Source organism: Sus scrofa, chromosome 18 (genome assembly GCF_054392235.1).
Source record: "Sus scrofa isolate SSC_HxYL_T2T_F1_AM1 chromosome 18, Sscrofa_HxYL_maternal_Yorkshire_Landrace_v2.0, whole genome shotgun sequence".
Classification (NCBI taxonomy): domain Eukaryota; kingdom Metazoa; phylum Chordata; class Mammalia; order Artiodactyla; family Suidae; genus Sus; species Sus scrofa.
Genome location: NC_139400.1, coordinates 22,557,743 through 22,583,977, shown reverse-complemented (window position 1 = coordinate 22,583,977; position 26,235 = coordinate 22,557,743). Strand labels below are relative to the sequence as shown.

The 26,235-nt window shown below is 40.4% G+C and overlaps 1 protein-coding gene across 4 annotated transcripts in view; it reads left to right on the top strand.

Annotated features, from left to right (window-relative positions):
- The window catches only part of NUP205 (nucleoporin 205), a 102,719-nt gene extending 79,375 nt beyond the window's left edge, over positions 1-23,344 (top strand). For 3 of the 4 annotated variants that reach the window (XM_021079230.2, XM_085005395.1, XM_021079228.2), the window contains 8 exons: positions 4,320-4,396; positions 7,618-7,746; positions 7,956-8,082; positions 17,738-17,904; positions 20,859-20,982; positions 21,428-21,556; positions 22,386-22,459; positions 22,998-23,344. In XM_021079230.2, coding sequence (XP_020934889.1) covers positions 4,320-4,396; positions 7,618-7,746; positions 7,956-8,082; positions 17,738-17,904; positions 20,859-20,982; positions 21,428-21,556; positions 22,386-22,459; positions 22,998-23,150 — 980 coding nt within the window. In that variant the 3' untranslated portion in view covers positions 23,151-23,344. Of the gene's footprint in view, positions 1-4,319; positions 4,397-7,617; positions 7,747-7,955; positions 8,083-17,737; positions 17,905-20,858; positions 21,042-21,212; positions 21,557-22,385; positions 22,460-22,997 lie in introns of all 4 variants that reach the window. The other variant, XR_014833734.1, reaches the window with a different exon arrangement.
- The last annotated feature ends 2,891 nt before the right edge of the window (positions 23,345-26,235 follow it).

Below are 26,235 nucleotides of genomic sequence, written 5' to 3'. Positions count from 1 at the left end.
CCCTCAGAACTGGTAACGTTAAAGATAACAGCTCATAGAGTTTATGAAGCTCTTGTGTGCCAGGTATTGTCTTAAACACTTTTCATGTTAACTGATTTAATCCTCACAACAGTCTTATAAGAGGCAGAACAATTATTACCCACATTTCACAGATGATGCTCAAAGTCACACAGATAATACTGCAGAGTTTCCCAGGCAGTGTGGCTTCCGAGCCTGTGCATTTAACTGTTAGACCACATCATTTCCATTTTTATGTTGTTGCGAGGAAGCCTGAGGCCAATCCGTGATTCTGCCCCAGCATCTTCAGTACTTCCTCTCTGGGCAGCCTCTGTGCCTGAGCCCTTTGTGTTAGGAGAAGAGAGTCTGGCACGACAGAGTGCGGTGTATATTAAGGCACTTGGCCTGTGCTCATTCCGAGGACCTCCCAGGGTCACCGCCACTCAGCCTTGGAGTGTCTTAGTCCTGGTGCTTGCCACATCACTGTCCAGCATTCCAGTGATCGTAGATGATCCCAAGGCAGGCCACCCTTCTTGCCTCTGCTGAGGTCCCACGGTGCTGTGTAGTGGTTCTCCTCCTGGTGGTTTTTACCTTGGTTTCTTCTATTGACATAAAAATGGGAATGATGTGGTCTTTGCTTAATCACCCTAAGATGCTTCTTCGCAAACTGCAAGGTCTCCATGAGAATTAGGACGCGTTTGTTGACGTATCTTCTTTCCTCCATACTGCCTCTTAGGGGTAGAACAAGGGTCATGAGTTGAGTTGAATCATGCTGCTTACTCCTCTACAATTTTCTCTCTCTTTTTTTTCCCCTTAAACACCACCATTCTTCAGTATTTATGGCATAAATTGGTCCTTTTACTTTTTTTTTTTTTTTTTTTTTTTTGTCTTTTGTCTTTTTGTTGTTGTTGTTGTTGTTGTTGTTGCTATTTCTTGGGCCGCTCCCGCGGCATATGGAGGTTCCCAGGCTAGGGGTTGAATCGGAGCTGTAGCCACCGGCCTACGCCAGAGGCACAACAACGCATGATCCGAGCCGCGTCTGCGACCTACACCACAGCTCATGGCAACGCCGGATCGTTAACCCACTGAGCAAGGGCAGGGACCGAACCCGCAACCTCATGGTTCCTAGTCGGATTCGTTAACCACTGCACCACGACGGGAACTCCGGTCCTTTTACTTTTTTGGTGAGTTTTATTTATTTGTAGGTTGATGACTGGAGGGACATACTATAATTCTGCTTCACTCTGCCATCTCAACCCAAAGCCCTGAGTTAGGTGTCACGAGAATTTACCTTTTCTCAAATCCTCTGGCAAAGTGATTTTTTATTGATGAATTCTCCATTCATTAATTTCTTTTTGTTATTGTCTTTTTTTAGGGCCACACCCAAGGCATATGGAAGGTTCCCAAGCTAGGGATCTAAATGGAACTGTAGCCGCGGGCCTACACCACAGCCACAGCAACCCCAGATACATGCCATGTCTTTGACCTACACCACAGCTCAAGGCAATGCCAGATCCTTAACCCACTGAGCAAGGCCAGAGATCGAACTCTCAACTCCATGGTTACTGGTCAGGTTCATTAACCATTGAGCCACAATGGGAACTCCTCCATTCAACCACTTTTCTAATAGAAGCATGTGACCTTGTCACTGTATTAAAGTTATATTCAGAAAAGGACAGTTTATTTTAACATAATAAACAAAATGATACGTGATACATTTAAACAAAATAAACAATATAGTAAAAGCATCCTGACAGCAATTCCTGCTCCCTTTAAGTTACTAATTTATGCTTTGTTTTTATAACAATATCTCTGCATGTGTATGTAAAATTTTTTCCTCCCTATGTAAATGAAATCATAATACAGCTCTGTAATTTTTCCCTCATTGTATTATATCAGAGTTCTTTTCTCATCAGCATTTATAGCTCCTACCTCACTCTTTTTAATTGGTTGAATAGTTTTCCAGTTAAAAACTATCTAATTTGTTGAATAGTTTCCAGTTGGACCCAGAACCTATGACATATTGACTATTCACAATCGTTTTAAAAATTTCAAATTGTGTGACATATAATAACTGTGTATGCACGCGTGCGTGCTCATGCACATGCACTTTTTTGTATATTTGAGCTGGTGGGTTTGGTGAATTCTCGTCAGTGCTTTGTCAGAGGCATATATACTTAGAAATATTTATGAAAGATAATGCCAACTAACCTCCTAATTTTTTTAAAAGCAGGGGTTTTTGTTTGTTGTTTGTTTGTTTTAAGGTCACACCTGTGGCATATAGAAGTTCCCAGGCTAAGGGTCGAATTGGAGCTGTAGCTGCCTACCTACACCACAGCTCATGGCAATACCAGATCCTTAACCCACTGAATGAGGCCAGGGATCATACCTGTATCTTCACGGATACTAGTTGGGCTCGTTACCGCTGAGCCATGATAAAAACTCCTAAAAGCAGTTTTTTAAAAAAATATACAGTTATCAGTCGTATTCTGCTCAGTTTAGCCCTTGATTACATATGATTTTGTATTATCCTATAATTTCACTATATATTTTTGTCTTAAATGGTAGCCCAGGACAGGATATATTGTACCTTCACAGATACTTAACAGCAGGTTAATTTTTTGTCTATGACCCACAGATATTCTGTAAAGTATTTTGGAATTGAGGGTGGTATATATGGTACACAGCACTCAGGTGGCATTTCGAAGAAAGGTCTTAAAGAATCTGAGAATTAATAGTCTTGTCTTGTCTTTTTTTTGCCACAACCACATCGTGTGGAAGTTCCCAGGCCAGGGGTTGAACCCACACTGCAGCAGTGACCTGAGCCACTGCAGTGACAATGCTGGATCCTTAGGACCCTGGTCCACAGGAGAACTGCTAGTAGTCTTTTTAAATAGAGGCAGCAGTTGATTGTCAGGAGGAGCGGAAAAACTGGGGAATAGCAACACAGGTTGCAGAAATCAGAAAGTTTAAGGATAAACAGGAAAAGGCCAAAATTCAAGGAAGGTGTTAACTGCAGACTCCAGCTTTCAAGGGGTTAAGATGGAAAAGGAAGGCATAAGAATTACAAACAGCAGATGTAGAAAAATATTTCAAGAATTTGATATTAACCACATTTTTGCTTGTTTTTGTTTTGTTTTAAGGAGACCTGAGCACATTGTCAGATAGGAAAAATCCTCTGTGGCAGGGCAAATTTCAGGAAGTAATTAAAGTGATTCTGGGTGCAGACTCCCAGAGGAGGTGGAGGTGGAAGGGGCACGAGCTAGTGGTGCAGTGAGGTCTAACAAGCCAGCAAGTGCCAGATAATGCGAGTATTTTTCTAGGTTTGTGTTGAGGTGATGGGCTGAGAAATTTAGAAAGAGGAGGGCTTGTCATTATAAAGAGCAAAGGGTTAAGTTCTGGGTTATGTGCTATGGAGTTAATACTTGGAAGTGAAATAGCTTAAAGGGATTGTGAAATCTCTTGGAATTTTAGGGTGATTAGGACAGGATCAGGTGGAGTCTCTTCATGATGGCCAGAGTCACGGGACAAAGAAATAAACCAGTGAGAAGAATGACCTGTGGGTTTGCTTAGAGGGCTCAGTAGGAATAAATGGAGTTAATGGCACTATAAAATGTTGATCAGCTTGATTTATGAATTTTATAATCGGTCCAAACTGAGAAGTTGAATGGAAACTTTTTTGTGTATGTGCATACTATACATTGCCTGAGGGAAAAGGAAAAAAATCAAATGATACAGTACCTAGAAGAGTTAAAAGAAAAAATGCTTTTCTTAGTGTTTTATATTCTGAACTGTTTCTTGAGAAAGTAATTCATTGCTGAGTTTAGAAAATTTTAACTTTATGGTTATAAATAAAAAGATTTTTTTCAAAAACTTTAAAAAGTGTCTTTTATTTTATTTTTATTTTCATTTTTTGTCTTTTTAGGGCCTCATCTGCTGCATATGGAAGTTCCCAGGCTCGGGGTTGAATCCGAGCGATAGCTGGTGGCCTACACCACAGCCACAGCAACGTGGGATCCAAGCCAGAGCCACGTCGGCATCCTCATGGGTACTAGTCAGGTTCCTTCCCCCTGAGCCACGACAGGAACTCCAAAAAGTGCCTTTTAAAATCACTAATTCAATCTGCACATGAATGAACCTGTGGTGGTAGGTACACTTAAAATCTTTGTAAAGTCATATTTCTCAAAACTCCTTCATTGCAGAGTCTCTGTCTGTTCATGCATTAAGGAATATAAAATATTAAAACTACTCTTCCTAGTTTTTTTAATGTTTTTATTTTGTCAATTTTAAAACTACGTTTAAAAGCATTCCACATTTTATAGGTATATTAAGTGAACTCGATGTTGATGTAAATGAAGGATCTCTAATGGAGCTACAGGGACATATCGGCAGATTCCAGGTAACTGATTCTTACCTCTTTAAAGAGCAGCTATAAGACGTGTAACAAAATGCAATAGTCCTCTCACCCATGCTGCCCATTCTGCTCCCTGGATAAACTCTTTCAGCTGTTTCAGCTGATTCCTTCCTATCTCTAACCAATATGCTGATATTGCTACTAACTTGATTTTCTAATTTTAGGAATCTATGGACCTTCCATCCATCTTCCATCAAGGAGGATGAAAATTTAGATCCCTTTGCTCTTGTTCTTCCACCATATAATACTACATCTCTCATAACATGTCCCTCCCAACTCAACATAATCATATCATAATTTTGATTGGATTAATAGTTAGTGTTACATTATCATTACTATGTAAATGTCATTTGTGAATAAGCTATGGACCGTTTTCTTTTCTATGCAGCATTATGTTTTCCCTAGTCAGTAATTGTTTCTTTTTTTATTTGCTTGATTCTATCTACCTATTTCTAATTCTCAGACTTTCCTCCAGTTGTGTAATCTCCTTTCCATATATTCAAATACATTAGATAGCTTATCAATTATATCTTTCATCACTATCTTTCTGGTAGCCTCCTGGCCTGCTTTGATCTGAATATCTTCACGTTTTTTGGCTGCAGAGGAATTATATTTATATAGTAAAATTTATATTCCATTTTTTTTTCTTTTTATAGTTGCACCTGCAACATGTGGAAATTCCCAGACTAGGGGTCCAATTGGAGCTGTAGCTGCCGGCCTACACCACAGCCACAGCCACGGCAACATGGGATCTGAGCCACATCTGCCACCTATACCACAGCTCACCACAGTGCTGGATCTTTAACCCACTGAACGAGACCAGGGATCAAACCCAAGTCCTCATGGATACTAGTCGGATTCTTAATCTGCTGAGCCACAATGGGAACTCCATTGTTTTTGATATAGTGACTTTCTTAGCCAGTCTTCTTTTCATGAGCCATTTTTCAGGTTTCCAAAAGAAAAATGCTGCCATCAGCATTTTTGTGTACAAATTTTTAAGCATACATTACATAACTGTTATCATTGGAAGCAAGGGTATATAAGTGTTACATTGTGAATTATTGTCAAATAACACTCCAGAAAGACTTACACTCTCTCCAGCCAAGCCACAATACTGGGTTTGTTGTTGTGTTTGTTGTTGTTGTTTTTCAGTATTCTAACTTTTTTCATTAATTGGAGAGAAAAAAATAGTTCTGGTGGGTCTTTATTAAGGTGGCCTCTCAAAATGTGTTAGTACCTCTGTTGTATCTGTAAGAGTAGCAAACAGCCAGTTATAAGTTTTAAAAATACATACAGCTAGGAGTTCCTGTCGTGGCTCAGTGGTTAACGAATTCGACTAGAAACCATGAGGTTGTGGGTTCGATCCCTGGCCTTGCTCCATGGGTTAAGGATCTGGCATTGCCGTGGCCTGTGGTGTAGGTTGCAGACGCGATTCTGATCCCAAGTTGCTGTGGCTCTGGTGTAGGCCAGCGGCTACAGCTCTGATTCGACTCCTAGCCTGGGAGCCTCCATATGCCGCAGGAGCGGCCCTAGAAAAGGCAAAAAGCAAAAAAAAAAAAAAAAAAAAAAGACACATACAGCTATTTTGGCTAAATGAATTTATATTATAGTCTCCTTAATATATTTTATGTTATCCGAACTTATTTAAACTAACTTAAATTAGATATTACATAAGATGTATATGTACATGTAGCTGTATGTAGATATATGTATATGTAGGTGTGTGTAGTACCAATTTTTTTTATTTTTATTTATTTACTTTTTTTTTTTTCATCTTTTCTAGGGCCGCACCCGAGGCCTATGGAGGTTCCCAGGCTAAGGGTCTAATTGGAGCTGTAAGTCACCAGCCTATGCCACAGCCACAGCAATGCTGGGTCTGAGCCTCGTCTTCGACCTACACCACAGCTCACGGCAACACCAGATCCTTAACCCACTGAGCAAGGCCAGGGATCGAACCCATAACCTCATGGTTCCTAGTCGGATTTGTTAATCCCTGTGGGAACTCATGTAATACCAGTTTTTAAAGTATGTGTTTTTGTTATGCTCTTATTATGTGCAAAACACTATACTGTGCACTTCAGCTACAATTCAGTGTCTCACGTACTCCTAACAATAATCTTATGAGGAAGGAATTGATACTGTTACAAATACGAATATAGAGGCTAGAGGAGGTGAAGTAACTCATACCAGAACACATAACAAAAAAAAAAAAACATGTATCTATAATTGGAATCCATATCTGATTCCCAATCCACGTGCTGTCCACTGGATATAATGCTAGTTTTGTGAAGCTTGTCCTTTTCCTTTGAGAACCTTAGGAACAGTTATGTTCTCAGGTAAAAACTACCAACATTTCAAACAAATAACCTTTGCATTTTATATACCAAGGTTACCTTTGTGTTTCCAGCTCCTTTATGAAGTTGCCAAAAGCAGCCACATGAGTAACAGCCTTTATTTATTGATTTGTCTTCCTAGGGCTGCACCCATGGCATACGGAGGTTCCCAGGCTCCAGGTCGAATCAGAGCTGCAGCTGCCAACCTGCACCATAGCCACAGCAACACAGCATGTGAGCCACATCTGCAAACTACACCGCTCCTCCCAGCAACACTGGATCCGTAAGCCACTGAGCAAGGCGAGGGATCCATCCCACGTCCTCATGGATACTAGTTGGGTTCATTGCCACTGAGCCATTTTGGGACTTCCAGGAGTAATAGCCTTTAAATTTGAGCCTTAGTAGGCAAAATTATCATGGATGTGCTTGTTAAAACCTGTCTTCTATTTGCCATCATTTTGCTTCTCATTATTTATCAATTTGTATTTATTTAATGGTTACCTACCAAGGAATATTTTGATGTGATATGGAGGATCTTTGGCAAGCACTTAGATTATAGGGGGGATTAACTGTTTAAAAAAATGATATTCTTTTAATGAGTTAACTGACAAGCAAATACATTTGCAAAAAGATGAATTTTAATAGTGGTTGATTCAGTGGGAAGTAAGAAACCAGATGCATTAAAGAGTGATCTCAGGAGTTGCCTGGTGGCCTGGTGGGTTAAGGATTTGGCACTGTTGCTTCTTTGGCTCGGGTCACTGCTGTGGCTTAGGTCACTGCCATGGTGCAAGTTTGATCCCTCACCCAGGAACTTCCATGTGCTGCAGGCTCCGTCAAAAAAAGAAATGAACGAAGTATCTTTTTCCTCTTTAGCGCCAGTGCTTAGGACTGCTGAGTCGCTTTGGAGGTTCAGACAGACTGCGTCAGTTTAAATTTCAAGATGATAATGTGGAGGGAGATAGAGTGAGCAAGAAAGATGAGGTCGAACTGGCTATGCAACAGGTAAGAAGAGTGGGAGTTGTATAATATGTTTTAACATTTTCATGTTTTTGTAAACATTTGAGGACAGTAATGATGTAATTTTAACTGATTTATAAGTTTGTTGTAATTTTAGAAATTCATCTGTAACTTTGTTCTCCTGCAAACCTGGATTTCCATGATAGTAGGGCTCTTGGGGAGCTAATATTTTTGTTACTGCTGTTCTTTTGTAGATTTGTGCCAATGTCATGGAATATTGCCAGTCACTCATGTTACAGAGTTCCCCTACCTTTCAGCATGGTGTGTGTCTCTTTACCCCTAGCCTGTCCGAAACCAGTAATAGAGATGGGCCTCGGCAAGGTGAGCTAGTTCTTTCTTTCTGTATTTGAAGAACTAAGATGCTGGGATTATGACAAGCTCTAGTTGGCTCCAGCAAGATGCAATTTTTTCTTTACCAATAATTAATGGGAAGATTTTAAAATGACTTCTTTAATAAGGAGTGATGAGGTCTGTATACTATTGTCAGACCTGTGTGTATAGCTGGTGAGCTTATGGGAATAGAGAGAAGTCCATGATTTTCTGAGGATGAATCTGGAAGAGCCATGTGGGGAGATAATTTTATATAGTACCTGAGACCCCAAAGAAAGGATCTAGGATTGGAAAGTAATCTAGCAGACTGAAAAGTATGAAAATATCCTAAGGTTTGTATGTTAAGTCATGTTAAGCTGCGTTTAGTGTCTCAGTTGTGTTTCGTATTACAGCTCCGAATTTCTGTATCATAGCAAAGTAAAATATAGATACTTAGTAAGCTGATGTAGCCTATTGTTTCCTAATGCCCCAGCAGAGAAGATTTGGAATATGACATAGGACGATGGGTTGGTTAAAACTGTTTGCTCATGGGACGCTTAAAAGCCAAATCCCATTTGGATTTTGGTGGTTATATTGTGGTGGACTGGTGGTGATTTCAAGAAACTTTAGTTTGCAATTTCTGAGAATCATTTTGTAACATTTTCATCCTCTTCAAGAACTTACTTTCTCTGAAAGTTACTTAATCACATAAAATATGTATTTAGCCAAATAATATGAAAATTCTATTAGTTTTATTACATATAATCTCTAACTTATATAAGTTATGCTAAAAACACTTGTTTGTCTAACTGTATTAGACCCAAGCCACTGTGGTGACGGAACTGGATCCTTAACCTGCTGAGCCACAAGAGACCTCCAGAAATTTTTTTTTATTGAGATTTTATTTACATACAACGAAATTGACTCATCTTAGATATACTGTTTGAGTAATTTTGGTAATTACATGCAGTGTACAACCATATCCACAACAAAAATGTAGAATAATTCCCTTCTCCCTAAAAGTTTCTTCTTGCTCCTTTGCATTTGATCGTTTCCTTTGATCCATTGTCAGAGGCCATCTATTGTTCTGCTTTGTTTCAGTAGTTCTGCCTTTTCCAGAATTTCATATAAATAGAATCATAAAATATATAATCTTTTTTGTATTTTGACTTCTTTCATTTAGCTTAGTGATTTTGAAATGTATCCATGTGTGTATTACTATTTTGTCCATTTTTATTTCTGGCTGGTATTCCATATTAAAAATATAACACAGTTTCTCTTTCTGGTATTTCATTGTTAGTGTATAGAAATTCAACAGATTTCTGTATATTGATTTTGTATCCAGCAACTTTAATGAATTCATTGATGAGCTCTATTTGTTTTCTGGTAGCGTCTTTAAGATTTTCTTTTCTTTCCTTTTTTTTTCTCTTTTATGGCTGCACCTGTAGCTAGGGATTGAATTGGAGTTGCAGCTACCCACCTGCACCACAGCCACAGCAATGCCAGATTCGAGCTGTGTCTGTGACCTACGCCACAGCTTGTGGCAACGCTGGATCCTTAACCCACTAAGCAAGGCCAGGGATCGAACCCACATCCTGGCAGACACTGTGTCAGGTTCTTAACCCACTGAGCTACAATGGGAACTCTAAGATTTTCTGTATGTGTTATCATGTCATCTGCAAACAACAGTTTTACTTCTTTTCCAATTTAGATTTCTGTTCTTTTTTTCTCTGATTGCTATGGCTAGGACTTCCAAACCTGTTGAATAAAAGTGGTAAGAGAGGACATCTTTGTCATGTTCCTGATCTTAGAGGAAATGCTTTCAGCTTTCACCATTGAGTGTGATGTTAGCTGTGGTGTTGTCATATATAGCCTTTATTATGTTGAGGTTATGTTCTCTCTATGCCCACTTTCTGAAGAATTTTTCTCTTAAATGAATGTTGACTTTTATCAGAAGCTTTTTCTGCTTTTATTGAGATAGTCATTTGGTTTTTATAATTTAATTTATTAATGTGGTGTATCACATGGATCGATTTAAGAATATTAAAAAATCATCGCATCCCTGGGATAAATCCCATTTGATCATGGTGTGTGATCTTTTAATAAGTTGTTGGTGTCAGTTTGCTAATATTTTGTTGAGGATTTTAGCATCTATGTTCATCTGTGATATTGGCTTGTAATTTTCTTTTTTTGTGGTATCTTTGTCTCATTTCGGTATCAGGGTTATGGTGACCTCATAGAATGAGTTTGGAAGTATTCCTTCCTTTGCAATTTTTTGGAACAGCTTCAGAATGATAAGTGCTAACTTCACTAAATGTCTGATAGAATTTGCCTGTGAAGCCATCTGGTCCTGGACTTTTGTTGGGAGTTTTTTTTGTTTTGTTTGTTTGTTTGTTTGTTTTTTGTCTTTTTGCCTTTTGAGGGCCGCTCCTGCAGCATATGGAGGTTCCCAGGCTAGGGGTCGAATCGGAGCTGTAGCCACCGGCCTACTTCAGGGCTACAGCACCGCGGGATCCGAGCCGCATCTGCGACCTACACCACAGCTCACAGCAACGCCGGATCCTTACTTAACCCACTAAGCAAGGCCAGGGACTGAACCTGCAACCTCATGGTTCCTAGTCGGATTCGTTAACCACTGAGCCACAATGGGAACTCCAGGGGAGTTTTTATTTTATTTTTTTAATTAAAAAAAATTTTTTTTTTTGCTTTGTAGGGCCACACCTATGGCACATGGAGGTTCCCAGGCTAGGGGTTCAATCAGAGCTACAGCTGCCAGCCTAAGCCACAGGCACAGCAACACGGGATCCAAGGTGTGTCTGTGACCTACACCGTAGCTCATGACAATGCTGGATCCTTAATCCACTGAGCGAGGCTGGGGATCAAATCCACACCTTCATGGTTCCTAGTCGAATTCGTTTCCAATGTGCCACAACAGGAACTCCGGGTGTTTTTAAATTACTGATTCATTTCAGTATGGTTCATTGGTTTGTTTCTTCTTGGTCCCATCTTGAGAGATTGTACCTTTCTTAGAATTTGTCGATTTTTCCTTTCTTCCTTTTTTTTTTTTTGGCTACAACCCACATCATCTCATTGTGGAAATGAGAATGCTGGAGGTTTCAGTTCCTAGACCAGGGATTGAACCCAGACTGTAGGGGTAAAAACACCAAATTCTAACCACTAGACCACCAGGGAACTTCCTGTCTTTTTTTTCTAGGTTGTCCATTTTATTGGCATATAATTTCTTGTAATAGGCTCTTAAGATCCTTTGTATTTCTATGGTGTTGGCTGCAACTCCTCCTTTTTCGTTTCCAATTTTATTGATTTGGACCTCTCCCCTTGTGGGCGAGGCCAGCAGGAAGGGTCAGTCCCTGCCCACTTGGAGGTGGAGCTGGATCTTGTCCCTCTGGTGGGCAGTTATAGTATTGTGCATTAGACAGTACTATAATTTTGGGGGGTTTTTTGGTCTTTTTAGGGCTGCACCCATGGCACATGGAGGTTCCCAGGCTAGGGGTCGAATCAGAACTGTAGCTGCCGGCCTATGCCACAGCCATAGCAACTGGGGATCCGAGCCACATCTGCGACCTACACCACAGCTCACAGCAACGCCAGATCCTTAGTCCACCGAGCAAGGCCAGGGATCAAACCTGCGTCCTCATGGATGCCAGTCAGATTGATTTCCACTGAGCCACAATGGGAACTCCTGTAATTTTTACTTCAAACATTTTAATACTTTATAAAGAAATTAAGAAAAAGGGGTAAAAAGGAAAAAAAAGTAATCTTTTGTTTTTACCCAAAGCCCATTTGATGCTTTTCATTCTTTCCTGATGATCGGTGTTTCCATCTGGTGTCATTCCCCTTCAGGCTAAAACATTTCTTTTAAGTACAGGTCTGCTAGCTATGAATTCTCATGCATTTTTTTTTCTTTAAAATGTCCTTTTTTTGCCTTCATTCTTGTGGGATAATTTTGCTGAGCATAGAATATTGAGTTGGTAGTTTTGTGATTTCTGTACTTTAATGATGTGATTTTACTTTCTTTTGTCCTCTGCGATTTCTGATGACAAGTCAGTTATTGATGGGACTGTTGTTGTTCTGTTAGGTAGTGTTTTCCTCTTGCTGCTCTTAAGATGTGCTCTTCATCTTTCAATAGTTTGACTGTTACGTGCCATTGTTTGGGCTTCTTTTTATTCTTTTTAGTGTCGCTTAGCATCTTGTAGCTATACATCTCAGTATTTTACCAGTTTGGGAGGGATTTTGACCATTTTTTCTTTAAATTTTCTCATTCTCTCCATACTTACATTAGATGATTTTATACTATATCTGTTTGGGTGTTTTTGTTTTTGGTTTTTTGGCAACACACACAGCATGTGGAAATTCCTGGGCCAGGGATTGAACACATGCCACAGCAGCAACTCAAACCGCTGCAGTGACAGTGCCCCACACAGAAACTCTTGTCTGTTTTTTTTTTAATGCTCTTCATGTATAAGAATTAAAATAAGAATGTTTATCTTGTTCCCACCATTCCTCCTTCTAATTTTTTTGTTTATATCGTGGTAATATATGAATATATAAATGTTGCTAGCACTATATTTACAGACAGTTGAAACCTGGATATTTTCCTACCAGTTCTATTGAGATATAATTAACATATAGTGCTGTGTAAGTTTAAAGTGTAGAGCATAATGATTTGACTTACATACATTATGAAAGGACTACCACAGTAAGTTTAGCAAACATCCATCATCTCATATGGATACAAAACAAAAGGAAAATCTGTTTTCCTTTGTGATGAGTACTCTTAGGATTTATTCTCCAAATAACCTTTTTTTTTTTTTTTTTTTTACTTTTTAGGGCTGCACTGGCAGCATATGTAGGTTCCCAGGCTAGGGGTCCAATCAGAGCTGTAGCTGCTGGCCTATCTCACAACCACAGCAACATAGGACCTGAGCCACTTCTGCAACCTGTACCACAGCTCATGGCAACGCCCTATCCTCAACCCACTGAGCAAGGCCAGGGATCGTACCTGTATCCTCATGGATGCTAGTCAGATTCGTTAACCACTGAGCCGCGATGGGAACTCTGACTCTCCTAATAACTTTCATAAGTAATGTACAACAGTGTTAATTATATTTCTCATGTTATACATTATATCCCTAGTACTTACTCTTCTTCTAACTGCAAGTTTGTACATTTGACAACTTTCATTTGTTTGGTCTTCAGGTTTACTTATTCTTTCCTCATTTAGCTCTATTTGGTAAAGTATATCCAGGGATTTTTTTTTTTTTTTTTTTTTTTTTTTCTTTTGGGACATGCAGAATTTCCCAGGCCAGGGATTGAACTCTACAGCAGTGACAATGCCAGGTCCTTATTGCTAAGCCACCAGGGAACTCCTAAATTTTTTAATTTCAGAAATTGTATTTTTCAGTTTTAGAATTTTCATTTGGTTATTTTATATCATTTCTGTTTTCTCTGTTGAGATTTTCTATGTTTCCATTTATTATTTGTGACCATATTTTGTTTTCTCTCAATTAGCGTAGTTATAATAGGTACTTTAAAACTCATTTACTAGTTACCAACATCTGGTTTATCTGGGGTTAGATTTGATTGGCTTTCTTACCTCTTGAGAATGTGTTCCATTCACTTAGTTGTTTATGTGTTGAATATTTTAAATTGTATATTGGACATTACAGAGTTGTAAAGGTTTTGGATTATTTTTTCCTCATATGGTGTTTTTCTTTGTTTGGCTGGTGATTTCCTTGGTTATTTGAATTGTGAACACTGATTCTTGAGTGGCAGGCACTTCATCACTTTAGGTATTTTGCCTTTAACCAAGTTGCGTTTTCTTTTTTGTTTTTTGTTTTTTGCCTTTGACTGCACTTGCAGCATAGGGGTGTTCCTGGGCCAGGGATCGGATCCAAGCTGCAGCTGTGGCAATGCCAGATCCTTAACACACTGCACCAGGCCAGGGGTGAAACTTTCGCTGCCACAGAGCCAAGTGAGATCATTAACCCACTATGCCACAGCAGGAGTAGCTGAGTTGTTTTTAATGTGTTCTGTGCGTGGTTCTGGGGTCAGTTAGCGATGTGGGTAGCTCTAGGGATCTCCTCTCTATCTCTTCTGGGATTCCCCTAAAGCTTTCTTCATTGGTCATGGTTTTCTAGCTTCTCAGCTTCTTTTTTTGCTTACTTGGGTGCAGATGTCTATGCTTTTTCCATCAGCACTCCTGCCTCTGCATTGTGTGCTTGTGCTCTTGTCAACTGTACTTATTAGTCCCAGACTGAAGGCCTTGAGTTGGGAACTTAGAGTTTTACAAGTTTGAACTGCCCTCTTCCTCTCAGTGAGCCTGCATTCCGTGCTATGCTTTGTCTGCCTCTGTTTACTCTGGTGGCTTTAAATGGTTGTTTTTTGTATTAATGTCTAGGTTTTTCTGGTTGTTTTGCTGTGGGCAAGGAACAGTGAGTGGGCTGTTATCCATATGGTCTTAGTTTGTCATATTGCAAGCAGAAGTCCTCAGTGCCTAATGAGATACCTTTACTTAAAAAATACTTTTCATTCAGTGTGATTCATTTGGAATAGTCTTGAGAGTATGTCTTAAATTGAGGAAGTAGGTAAAATGATCTATAACAACATTTTATGGGGTAAAATGCTTAAATCATTCAGACTGGATATATAAAATAATTTCTTTGACTTATTAAGCAAATTAGCTCTACAAAAGTCTAGCTTTTTATTTATTTATTTGTCTTTTTGTCTTTTTAGGGCTGCACCCATGGCATATGGAGGTTCCCAGGCTAGGGGTCCAATCGGAGTTGTACCCACTGGTCTACACCACAGCCACAGCAACACAGGTCCTCATGGATGCCAGTCAGATTTGTTAACTGCTGAGCCACAACAGGAAATCCTCTAGCTTTTTTTTTTTTTTTTTTTTTTTGGTCTTTTTGCCTTTTCTAGGGCCGCTCCTGCAGCATATAGAGGTTCCCAGGCTAGGGGTTGAATCGGAGCTGTAGCCGCTGGCCTACACCACAGCCACAGCAACATGGGATCCAAGCTGCGTCTGTGACCTACACCACAGCTCACGGTGACGCTGGATCCTTAACCCACTGAGCAAGGCCAGGGATTGAACCTGCATCCTCACGGATACATCCTCATGGATAGTCAGATTCATTTCTACTGAGCCATGATGGGAACTCCTCAATCTAACTTTTAAAAAAAATTTAACCTGAACATAAGATTTTCAAACAGGGGAGTTCCCGTCGTGGCGCAGTGGTTAACGAATCCGACTAAGAACCATGAGGTTGCGGGTTCGATCCCTGCCCTTGCTCAGTGGGTTAACGATCCGGCGTTGCCGTGAGCTGTGGTGTAGGTCGCAGACATGGCTTGGGTCCTGCGTTGCTGTGGCTCTGGCATAGGCTGGCGGCTACAGCTCCGATTCGACCCCTAGCCTGGGAACCTCCCATATGCCGTGGGAGCGGCCCAAGAAATGGCAAAAAGACCAAAAAAATAAAAATAAAAAAAATAAAGCAAAAACTTCAAGGGAGTTCCTAAAAAAAAAAAAAGATTTTCAAACAAAATTATAATTTGGCCACTTATTCTTAAAAATATTAATCATATACTGATGTTACTAATACTTATTAAAATTTCATTAGTTTCTTCTCATTTTGAGCCAATCTTTTGCATACTACATCAATTTTTTTTTTTTTTAATGGCCACACCCATGGCATATGGAAGTTCCTGGGCCAGGGATTGAATCTGAGCTGCAGATGTGACCTGTGCCACAGCTGTGGCAACACTGGATCCTTTAACCCACTGGGCAAGGCCAGGGATGGGATCGAAACCGTACCTCTGCAGTGACTCATGCTTCTGCAGTTGGGTTCTTAACCTCCTGTGCCACAGTGGGAACTCAATGATCTTTGATCTTTAATACCTAAAGATGAACTTTATGAGTTTGGACTTAATTTTTTCCTTAGACTTTTTAAAGAGCATTTCTTCTCTGTCAGTTCTAGACATATGAGTGTGTGGGTATTTGGAAGTTCTAGAGTACTTAGTTAGAGAGGGGCAGTTTAATCTACTGGTGAAAAATACAGACCGATGATGAACTATCCCAATTTTAGTCCCACTTCTATAGTGGCTTAAAAATGACTTATCTCTTTGTGCCTCAATTTCCTTGTCTATAAAGTAGAAGTAATAACAAGCTCTCCTCTGGTGAATTATTGTAAGGATTAAATATGCTAATATATTTAAGGTGCTTTAGAACAGTTCCTGCCACTTAGCACTACATCAGTGGTAGCTACTGTTACTTTTATTGTTGCTCTTGTTGTTGTTGTTACCTTTTGTATATTTCTTATACCTTGTGGTCAAGGGACCCTTTCCTGTAGCTCTTCTCCTTCCTCAGCCTCGTGGTCTTTTCTGCAGAATCTCTTTCTATAGTTAAATATTTCATCAGCCATCCTCATTTGATGTCTAAGTCTGGTGCCTCTGAAAGCTCTAATATTTTCTAGCCTTGAGCAAGTTAGTGTAACAACTCCTGAAGTGCTTCAGGGTATTCTCAGCAGTAAAACATTGTGTTTGAGGATCGCTTCCTGCCAGGTGGAGGTCTGTGGTCCAGGGTACCTAATTTCACTAGGAGGAGGATCTCTGTAATGACCTGTATCATAAAGACTGTCACATCGTCATCAGAGACTGGTAAAGGAAACCTGGCAAACTGGTACTTCTAGGATTTTTTTTTTTTTTTTTTTTTTTTGTGGCAAAATCCACTGACAAGAGACTCTTCTCTCTTTTTGATGTGACTTTGGAGCAAAATTGAGGGAGATGGTGGTAAGAGGAAGCAAGTGCAGATCTTGCCTTCAGAATTCATGGCAGTTGGGGCCTTTAACAAAGGCCATCTCCAAACTGAACTTGAAATTACTAAGGCATTTCTCAAGAAATCCCTCAGTCACAAGTGGAAATTGCTGTATGTGCGCCACACAAACCATCTCTAGAGTAGTAACGTTATTTATTGCTCCGTAGTCTTTTTTTCCCTCTGCAAACAGCTCTGCCAACATCACATTGATCCTTTACACCTTCATCAGAGAGTCGTCAGGTAAAAGGCAGGTTGTTTTGTTTTGCTATCCAAATGGAGTTATTGTGATAAAAGACTTATTAAACTTTAAATTTAATTGTATTTTTTGAATATTTGTTATGGTTCTCCCTGTGTCTTTGGAAGAATAACTTTGAGCTGGGAACTCTGCATGCAGAAAGATGCAGACTGGAAATGAATCCAAATAACTAGAACCGTAGAGTGAAGCAGGAGTTATTCACTTGGGGTCAGGAAGCTATAAACTGAATTTGTATGCACAGGGTGGAGGGTGGTGAAGAAATGGGTGGAAAGGTTTATAACGTCCGTGGAGTTCTTGAAGAACTCTTCACCAGAAAAAGGGTAAGCTCTCTCAGCGTCCATCAGCCAGAGTTGCTTATTCTCTCAAGTCTCCAGCCTCATGTACCTACCTCCTTATAGTAGCTCCTAACCACTCCTTTGAACTGTCAGTGGTATTTAAAATAGTCTTGGATTGGTTTTAATAATTGTTAACATACCCTTAAATTCCTGAGCTTTCCTTTTTTAAAAAGCAGTCATTTGAAATTATCATATATATAAAATGGTTGTAAGTAGAACATTGTTTTTTATCAACTCTTTTAGACACCCAAGCTCCAGTGGTTCCATACTGGCGGCTGCCTGGTTTGGGCATTATTGTCTACCTGCTGAAACAGAGTGCTAATGATTTCTTCAGCTACTATGACAGTCATCGACGGAGTGTCAACAAGCTGCAGAATGTGGAGCAACTTCCCCCAGATGAGATAAAAGAGGTAGGAATTTTATGATGAGCTGTGGCGACTTTGAGAAGCCATTGCTTTTACTAATAAGGACCAGGGTCTGATGTCAGACTCGTAAGGAAAGATGATGCGTGCAGTGAGACAAAAGGAATTATAGCAACTCCTCCACAGCTGGAAGAAGAGTCCCTGACCTGAGCACCACACCTCATACACTTAGAAACTCTTGGCTGAGTGACAATGAAGTTGCATTTGTTGAAGAAAACCACCTGCCATTCAGTAGAAAGTTAGCTGGCCTTTGAATAAAGACTTGGGTAGTTTATACTCTAAGAATCTATGCTGATACACTTGGGTTTCTGTTGCAAATGCTTTTTCAGTTAGAAGTGATTCCTTAGGTGAGATGTCTCTGTTCCTTCAACTTCTATAGTATCTGTTAAGTGAATTTTTCAGACAATTGGGATGATGTATATCAGACGTGACTGCCTTCTCTTAATGAGCCAGCATCATTCCCTGGCACTTTAACTAAAGATGCTGAGTTACTGGGCGTGCCCCTTAAGCAGCCTGCCTTCTTTTCCACTTGGCACAGCTGAACTATCAGGCATCCCTTGGCCAGTTCTGCCGCTTTGTGGCGTCCTGTGTGGCCGCCTCGATGTTGAGCCATTTTGTCATTCCCAGTTCACACCAGGTTTTCTGAAAAACACCATATCACTCTTAAGAGTAGACAAAGCCAGGAGTTCCCACTGTGGCTCAGCAGTAATGAACCTGACTAGTATCCATGAGGATTCGGGTTCAATCCCTGGCCCCACTCTTTGAGTTAAGGGCCTGGCATTGCCATGAGCTGTGGTGTAGGTCGCACATGCGGCTCGGATCCTGCATTGCTATGGCTGTGATATTGGCTGGCAGCTGCAGCTCTGATTCCTAGCCTGAGCACTTCCTTATGCCTCGGCTGAGGCCCTACAAAAAAAGACAAATAAAAAGAGTAGTCGGAGCAAAAAAAAAAAGAAAAAAAGAAAAGAAAAACAAGGGCGTTCCCACTGTGGTGCAGTGATTTAAGGATCTAGGGCTGCCATACCTGTAGCGTAGGTCGCAGCTGCAGCTCAGATTCACTCCTTAGCCCAGGAACTTCCGTGTGCCATGGGCGTGGCCAGAAAAGAAAGAAAAAAATAGAGAGTAATCAGAGCCTACTTCTTCTTACCATTCTTCTAATTTTTTTTTTTTTTTTTGGCTATGCCCACCGTATGCAGAAGCTCCTAGGCCAGAGATTAAACCCTCACCATAGCAGTGACAAAGCCAGATCCTTAACCCACTGAATTATAATTCTGATTTATAATTCTGAATTATAATTCTGATAATTATAAGGAACATGTATTAAGAGTTTATTTTATTTATTTATTTATTTATTTTTTTCTTTTCCCACTGTACAGCAAGGGGGTCAGGTTATCCTTAGATGTATACATTGCCGTTATAGTTTTTTCCCCCACCCTTTCTTCTGTTGTGACATGAGTATCTAGACATAGTTCAAGAGTTTATGATGTGCCAAGCTCTAAGCTACATGTCCTACCCGAATACATGGGGCAGATTCCTGTTGTTTCTCTCATTTCTCAGATGAAGAGACTGAGGCACTGAAAGATTGCATAATTTATCCAAAGCCACACAGCTAGCAAATTGAGGTAGGCATTATTGACTGGGTTCAGGTAATCCCTGAAATTGTGTGGTTTATACCCAGCAGTCCTTGCTCTTCACGTGCAGCGTGGGTGATGGTAGTACCCGCAAGAGGCACCAGCATCACAGTAAAGCACATGGTACTCCACCAGCCCCGTGGCAGTAGGCCTTCTGCCAAACCCGGCATGCTTGCAAGTATGCCAGATGGAGAAGTGATTAGGGGAGGTCCTGGTTGATGATCATGTGTTCATCAGACTCTAAAAGTCTAATTAACATTTTCTTCAGAAGATACCTGACAGCTGTTACGGAAATTCTCCACGGCATTGTGACACTTACTGCTTGAAAATCTCACTGTTCTTTTTTGTTTTGACAGGAAATCCAGAATTGGTTGGCCTATCAGCAGATTGAAAATGTCTGTTTCAGGGATTGGCCTTTTTAAAAAGCAGCAGATGAATATTCACTTGTGAATTCAGCTGCTTCTTTGGCTCTTGTTTTTTTAAATTTTTTTATTATAGTTGATTTACAGTATTCTGTCAATTTCTGATGTACAGCAAAGTGACCTGGTCATACGTATATACATATATATATATATACATTCTTTTTCTCACATTATCCTCCATCCTGTTCTATCACAAGTGATGTAGTTCCCTGTGCTGTACAGCAGGACCTCATTGCATATCCACGCCAAATGCAGTAGTTTGCATCTACTAACACCAAACTCCCAGTCCGTCCCACTCCCTCCCCTTCCTGCTTGGCAATCACGAGTCCGTTTTCCATGTCCATGAGTTTGTTTCTTTTCTGTAACTAGGTTCATTTGTGCCATATATTAGATTCTACAAATAGGTAATATCATATGGTATTTGTCATTCCCTTTCTGACTTGCTTCACTAAGTATAAAATCTCTAGTTCTGTCCAAGTTGGTGCAGATGGCATTATTTTGTTCTTTTTTATGGCTGCATAATATTCTATTGTTTATATGTATCACAGGCTCTTGGTTTTTTTTCTTTCTTTAATTACTAGCTTCCTAACTCAATAATAAACTTTTTCTACAAGGATGTTTAAATTTATTTGAATATTTTTCACAGTACTTATAAGTGACCATTTATAGTAGATATTCATTAAGTTTTTCTTCAGTTTATATATGTTATTCTTTGCGGGGGGGGTGCACCCTCAGCATATGTGAGTTTCTGGGCCAGGGACTGAATCCAAGTCACAGCTGCAACCTACACCACAGCTGTGGCAACACTGGATCCTTAACCCACTATGCCACAGTGGGAAGTCCTACAGTATATTTCAGTCTTAATACTGTGTTTCTTTGTTTTTCCTAGTTGTGCCAGTCTGTGATGCCTGCTGGTGTTGATAAAATCTCCACTGCCCAGAAATATGTTTTAGCAAGAAGGCGTTTGGTGAAGCTGATCAACAATAGGGCTAAACTGCTCTCCCTTTGTTCCTGTATCCTTAGTGGAATCATAGTGGGGCTTGCAGGGTGACCTTTAAAAGAATCTTCAAATGTAGGAACTCTTTACTTATTCTCACATTATTTGAGTACTGAAGAATCATAATTACTGTTAATTTATTTTTGTAGTAAATGCCCGATATATTTCTAAATTGAACATTTTCTCCTACCTTTTAAAGTAACTAGCAATCCTCATAGTACATAAAGACACTTTCTGTCTGGACAGGAGACAAGGACACCTAAGGCCATGCCGGCGTGATGCCCCACGGTTCCCACATCCTGCATCAGCACTTCTTGCTGCTCTCTGGAGAGACTTAACGCCCTGCCTGTTAGACTGAGGCTGTGGGTACATCCCTGAGTCTCTCTTTTAACTCCTGCTCAGAGACTGGTTTGTAAAATCCTGTGATGAGATTGTTTTCCTTTAATCTGAGCTCCCTGTAGTTATCATAGAAACCTGCCTGTTCATTCTCTGGCGCCATCTGGAGTACTACTTGTTACACTGCACACCCACGGATTCTCAAGAGTCCTTGTTTGCCTCCAGGACCTTATTTAAAAGCAGAAGACTGCAAGGTAAGCTTTTTCTTGGAGTTCTCATTGTGGTGCAGCAAAAACGAATCCGACTAGGAACCATGAGGTTGCAGGTTCGATCCCTGGCCTCACTCAGTGGGTTAAGAATCTGGCGTAGCCGTGAGCTATAGTGCAGGTCGCAGACCTGGCTCAAATCTGGTGTTGCTATGGCTGTGGTGTAGGCTGGCAGCTACAGCTCCGATTAGACCCCCAGCCTGGGAATCTCCATTTGCCACGGGTGAGGACCTAAAAAGACAAAAAAAAAAAAAACTTGCTGTGAAAGTTAGTGAACCATAAATGCCTGTTGATTTTAGCACCTTGAAAGACTGCATTTTAATCTGCTTTTTACTTTCTGGGTTTCTGAGAGTGGGTGAGGTAATGGAGAGCTGCTTAGTTACCAGGCACAGCTGTGCTTTGTATTTTGCCTTCTGTCCAGGGAAATTGCATGCAACTCAGAGCATCTTAGAGCTGCCCCTCTTCTTCTTGTAGTTAATGGCTGGCCCAGGTCCAGAGTTCTCTGGTCCCAAATAATTTTCTAGAGGAGTGGAAATAGGTCTGCCTAGGCCACGATTCTTGTGGCTAGACTGTCCTGTGACTGATGACCATGTATTGGATCCCTTAGACGGCAAGTAACAGAAGGAAAGCTTGAGCACCCTGGCCTAGAGCCGGGATGTGCTTCCTAGAGGCTTCCATTTCCTGAACCCTGGAATAGAATTCTCAGCTTTGACCCGTACTTTTCATGGAACTGCATTTCATTGGCATCAGATTCTTTGGAAGTAGACACATGCTTGCAAAGCTGGTTTGACGGTTTGACCGTGTCTTTTATCTCTAGATTCCTTCACTTCAGAAAGCAATCTGGATTTTAGAAGTGGGCTGACTATAGTGAGCCAACATGATTTAGACCAGGTAAGGTTCTAGTCAAATTTTTTTTTTTTTTTTTTTAAGTAAAAAGGGAAAGGTTGCTATCTTAGTAAGATTATAGTTTTCAAGCTTGCATGCAAAGACCTGATTTGAATTCTGGCACAGATGCTCAATAGCTCTGGGACTCAGAACAACTCACTTAGCTTATGAGCCTCCATTTCTTCAGCTAAGAAATGGGAATGGGAATTCAACCTCAAAGCATTTTTGTCAGAATTATATGAGGCTTCATGTGTGAGACTCCTAGGGTAGTGCCTGGAACATAGTAACAGTTCGGTAACTGATACCATTATGATCTGAAAACTATATATTAACAGTTATTGCTGTTTATAGCAAATTTTAAATTTTACCCATGTATACAAGAAACATTAGTATCATACCAGTAAATTCTAGAGTGGAAAATGTGACTGTTGAGTTAATTTGGCACATCAGAAAGAAACATTACAAAAATTGAAAGGTATTTTAAATCGAGAGATAGAAAATAAAATATTTGAGACTAATGAAATGTCACCTGTGTTACCTCTAGCTTCAGGCTGACACCATCAATGCTTTTGGAGAATCACTGCAGAAGAAACTTCTGGACATTGAAGGATTGTATTCAAAAGTTCGATCCCGCTACAGTTTCATACAAGCTCTTGTCAGACGTGTCCGAGGCCTACTGAGGATATCACGGAACTGAGCACCCGTGCTTTTACTCTTCTCAGGAAGAGATGAATTGGGGAAGACTGTCTCCTTTTTATAATTTCTTTCTAAATTATGACCAAAAGATATTTTGCTATTTCTTTCTTTATATATGGACTTCTTTTCTGTAAATTTCTTTGCCTGGTTCCATCCTCACTAGTAAAAAAAATAAATACTTTTTAAAAAAACAAACATGGGGTCTTCTTATAATAAAATTTCCTTTTTTTTAGGGCTGCACCTGTGGCATATGGAAGTACCCAGGCTAGGGTTTGTTTTTTTTTTGTTTGTTTTTTTGTCTTTTGTCTTTTTGTTGTTGTTGTTGTTGCTATTTCTTGGGCCGCTCCCGCGGCATATGGAGGTTCCCAGGCTAGGGGTCTGATCTGAGCTGTAGCCACCGGCCAATGCCAAAACAGCAACGCAGGATCCGAGCCGCATCTGCAACCTACACCACAGCTCACGGCAACGCCGGATCGTTAACCCACTGAGCAAGGGCAGGGACCGAACCCGCAACCTCATGGTTCCTAGTCGGATTCGTTAACCACTGCGCCACGACGGGAACTCCCAGGCTAGGGTTTGAATCAGAGCTTCACCTGCCAGCCATAGCCAACAGCAATGCAGCGTCCAAGCTGAGTCTACAACCTACACCCCAGCTCACGGCAATGATGGATCTTTAACCCACTGAGCGAGGCTGGGGATCAAACAAGCGTCTTCATGGATACCAGTCAGGTTTGTAACCTGCTGAGCCACAACAGAACTCCCTCCTTTTTTTTTTTTAATGCATTTTAAAAAGGCTTTGTTGTTGTTATATTTTAAAATTAATCTACTGTGTACCATTTATAAATACCAGTCTTTAGCTGGAAAGCATCCTGTTAATGAAATAGCATTCTTACAGGGGCATGAATGAATAAATAACTGGTCCAAGATGTATTAATACTGACTGTCGAGTAGTTCCCATTGTGGCGCAGTGGAAACAAATCTGACTAGTATCCATGAGAATGAGGGTTCGATCCCTGGCCTCGCTCACTGGGTTGGCGATCTGGCATTGCTGTGAGCTGTGGTATAGGCCGGCAGCTGCAGCTCCCAATTTGACCCCTAGACTGGGTATTTCCGTATGCCATGGATTTGGCCCTAAAGAGCAAAAAAAAAAAAAAAAAAAAATTGACTGTTGCTCCACTGGTCAGGCAGATGGTAAACTTTATCATCTGGAATACAAGCATGAACACGGAAATAATCAAAAAAGAGCCTGGGGCACAGAATCGAAGCATTTTATAAATTTCTGAAGTGTGAAGCCTTCCACAAAACAGAGATATTAATTTGGAATCAGCTAAGATTTTGGATTCACCAAGCTTTATTATTTTGTTTTCCCACCATTTCTTCCAAAATTCCAGCAGACTGTGGCTCAGGAGTTGGGGCAATGGTGAAGTGTATGGAGGGAGAAGCAGGAAGGACTGCGGCTGCAGCTGCACCTACGCTACTTCAAAGGCTGACCAGGAATGCTGTTTGTGTAATAAATATGAAAGCCAGAGGCTGGGGACACGCAGCCTGACTCAGCAGTGTTGCTGAAATAAGTTTTAGCATGTAAAGAGTAGGTTCACCTATTCCTCAATAACATTAAACAAATATAGGATCTTAATGTGTTGTTTCGTACTGAGTTAATCAGTTTGATGGGTTAGAACATCAAAAAGAGGTGAGTACCTTCTTCCTAGTTATTAGTGTTTCAGGGTTGATAAATTAGTGATGTTTAAATGTAGGTGTCCGATCCCTGGCCCTGCTCAGTGGGTTAAGGATTTAGGGTTGCCCCAAATTGCAGTGTAGCTCAGAGATGTGGCTTGGATCTGGCGTGGCTGTGGCTGTGATGTAGGCCAGCAGCTGTAGCTCTGATTTGACTCCTTGCCTGGGAACCTCCATATGCCACACCTGTGGCCCTAAAAATAAATAACAATAAAATATATGTATCCAAACTTGATTTGAACTATTTATGGAAAGAAGCTGTTCGTACACAATCTAGTCTTTTCTAAGTATTTTTTTATGCTTTGTCTAAGGTAAGTTTCCCAACTTATTTTGACAAATTGTGAACTTCATGAGAGTGAAAGTACAAGTGAGCCCATACACCTTCCACCTAGTTTCCCCAGTTGTTAACATTTAGTACATTTGCTTTATCTCTTATATGTATATACACTGGTTTGCTTCCTTAACTATTTGAAAGTAGGTTGTAGATGAGTTCCCGTCGTGGCTCAGTGATTAATGAATCTGACTAGGAACCATGAGGCTTCGGGTTCGGTCCCTGGCCTTGCTCAGTGGGTTAAGGATCTGGTGTTGCCGTGAGCTGTGGTGTAGATTCCAAACAGGGCTCAGATCCCACATTGCTGTGGCTGTGGCCTAGGCCGGTGGCTACAGCTCCAATTAGACCCTGGGAACCTCCATATGCCACGGGTGCAGTCCTAGAAAAGACAAAAAAAAAAAAAAAAAAGTAGGTTGTAGACATCATGATGCTTTATCACTAGGTATTTCAGCAGGTAAGAGTAATATTTCCTTCTTAAGCACAATCCTACGACATTTGACTGTAGTTTCTATTACTTAGTCCATATTCAGATCTTCTCAGTTGCTCCCAAAATGTACTTTTAGAACTTTTTTAAACCCAAGATTTAATCAAAAACCACACATTATGTTTAGTTATATCTTTTGTTATTTAGTTATCTCTAAGGATCCGGCATTGTGAGCTGTGGTGTAGGTCACAGACGTGGCTCAGATCTGGCGTTGCTGTGGCTCTGGCATAGGCCTCCAGCTCTGATTCGACCTGGGAACCTACACATTGCCACAGGTGCAGCCTTAAAAAGACAAAATAATAATAATAAAGAAATACAATATAATCCAGCAGTTCCACTCCTGAAATACAGCCATAAAAAATGAAAACACTAATTCAAAAAAATATTTATGTACCGCAGGGGTTCATAGCAGCACCATTTACAATAGCCAAGACATGGAAGTAAGCCCAGTGCCCATCAACAGATGACTGGATTAAGAAGACATGGTATATACATATATACAGTGGATGAAATACGGCCACTTGGGAGTTCCCATCG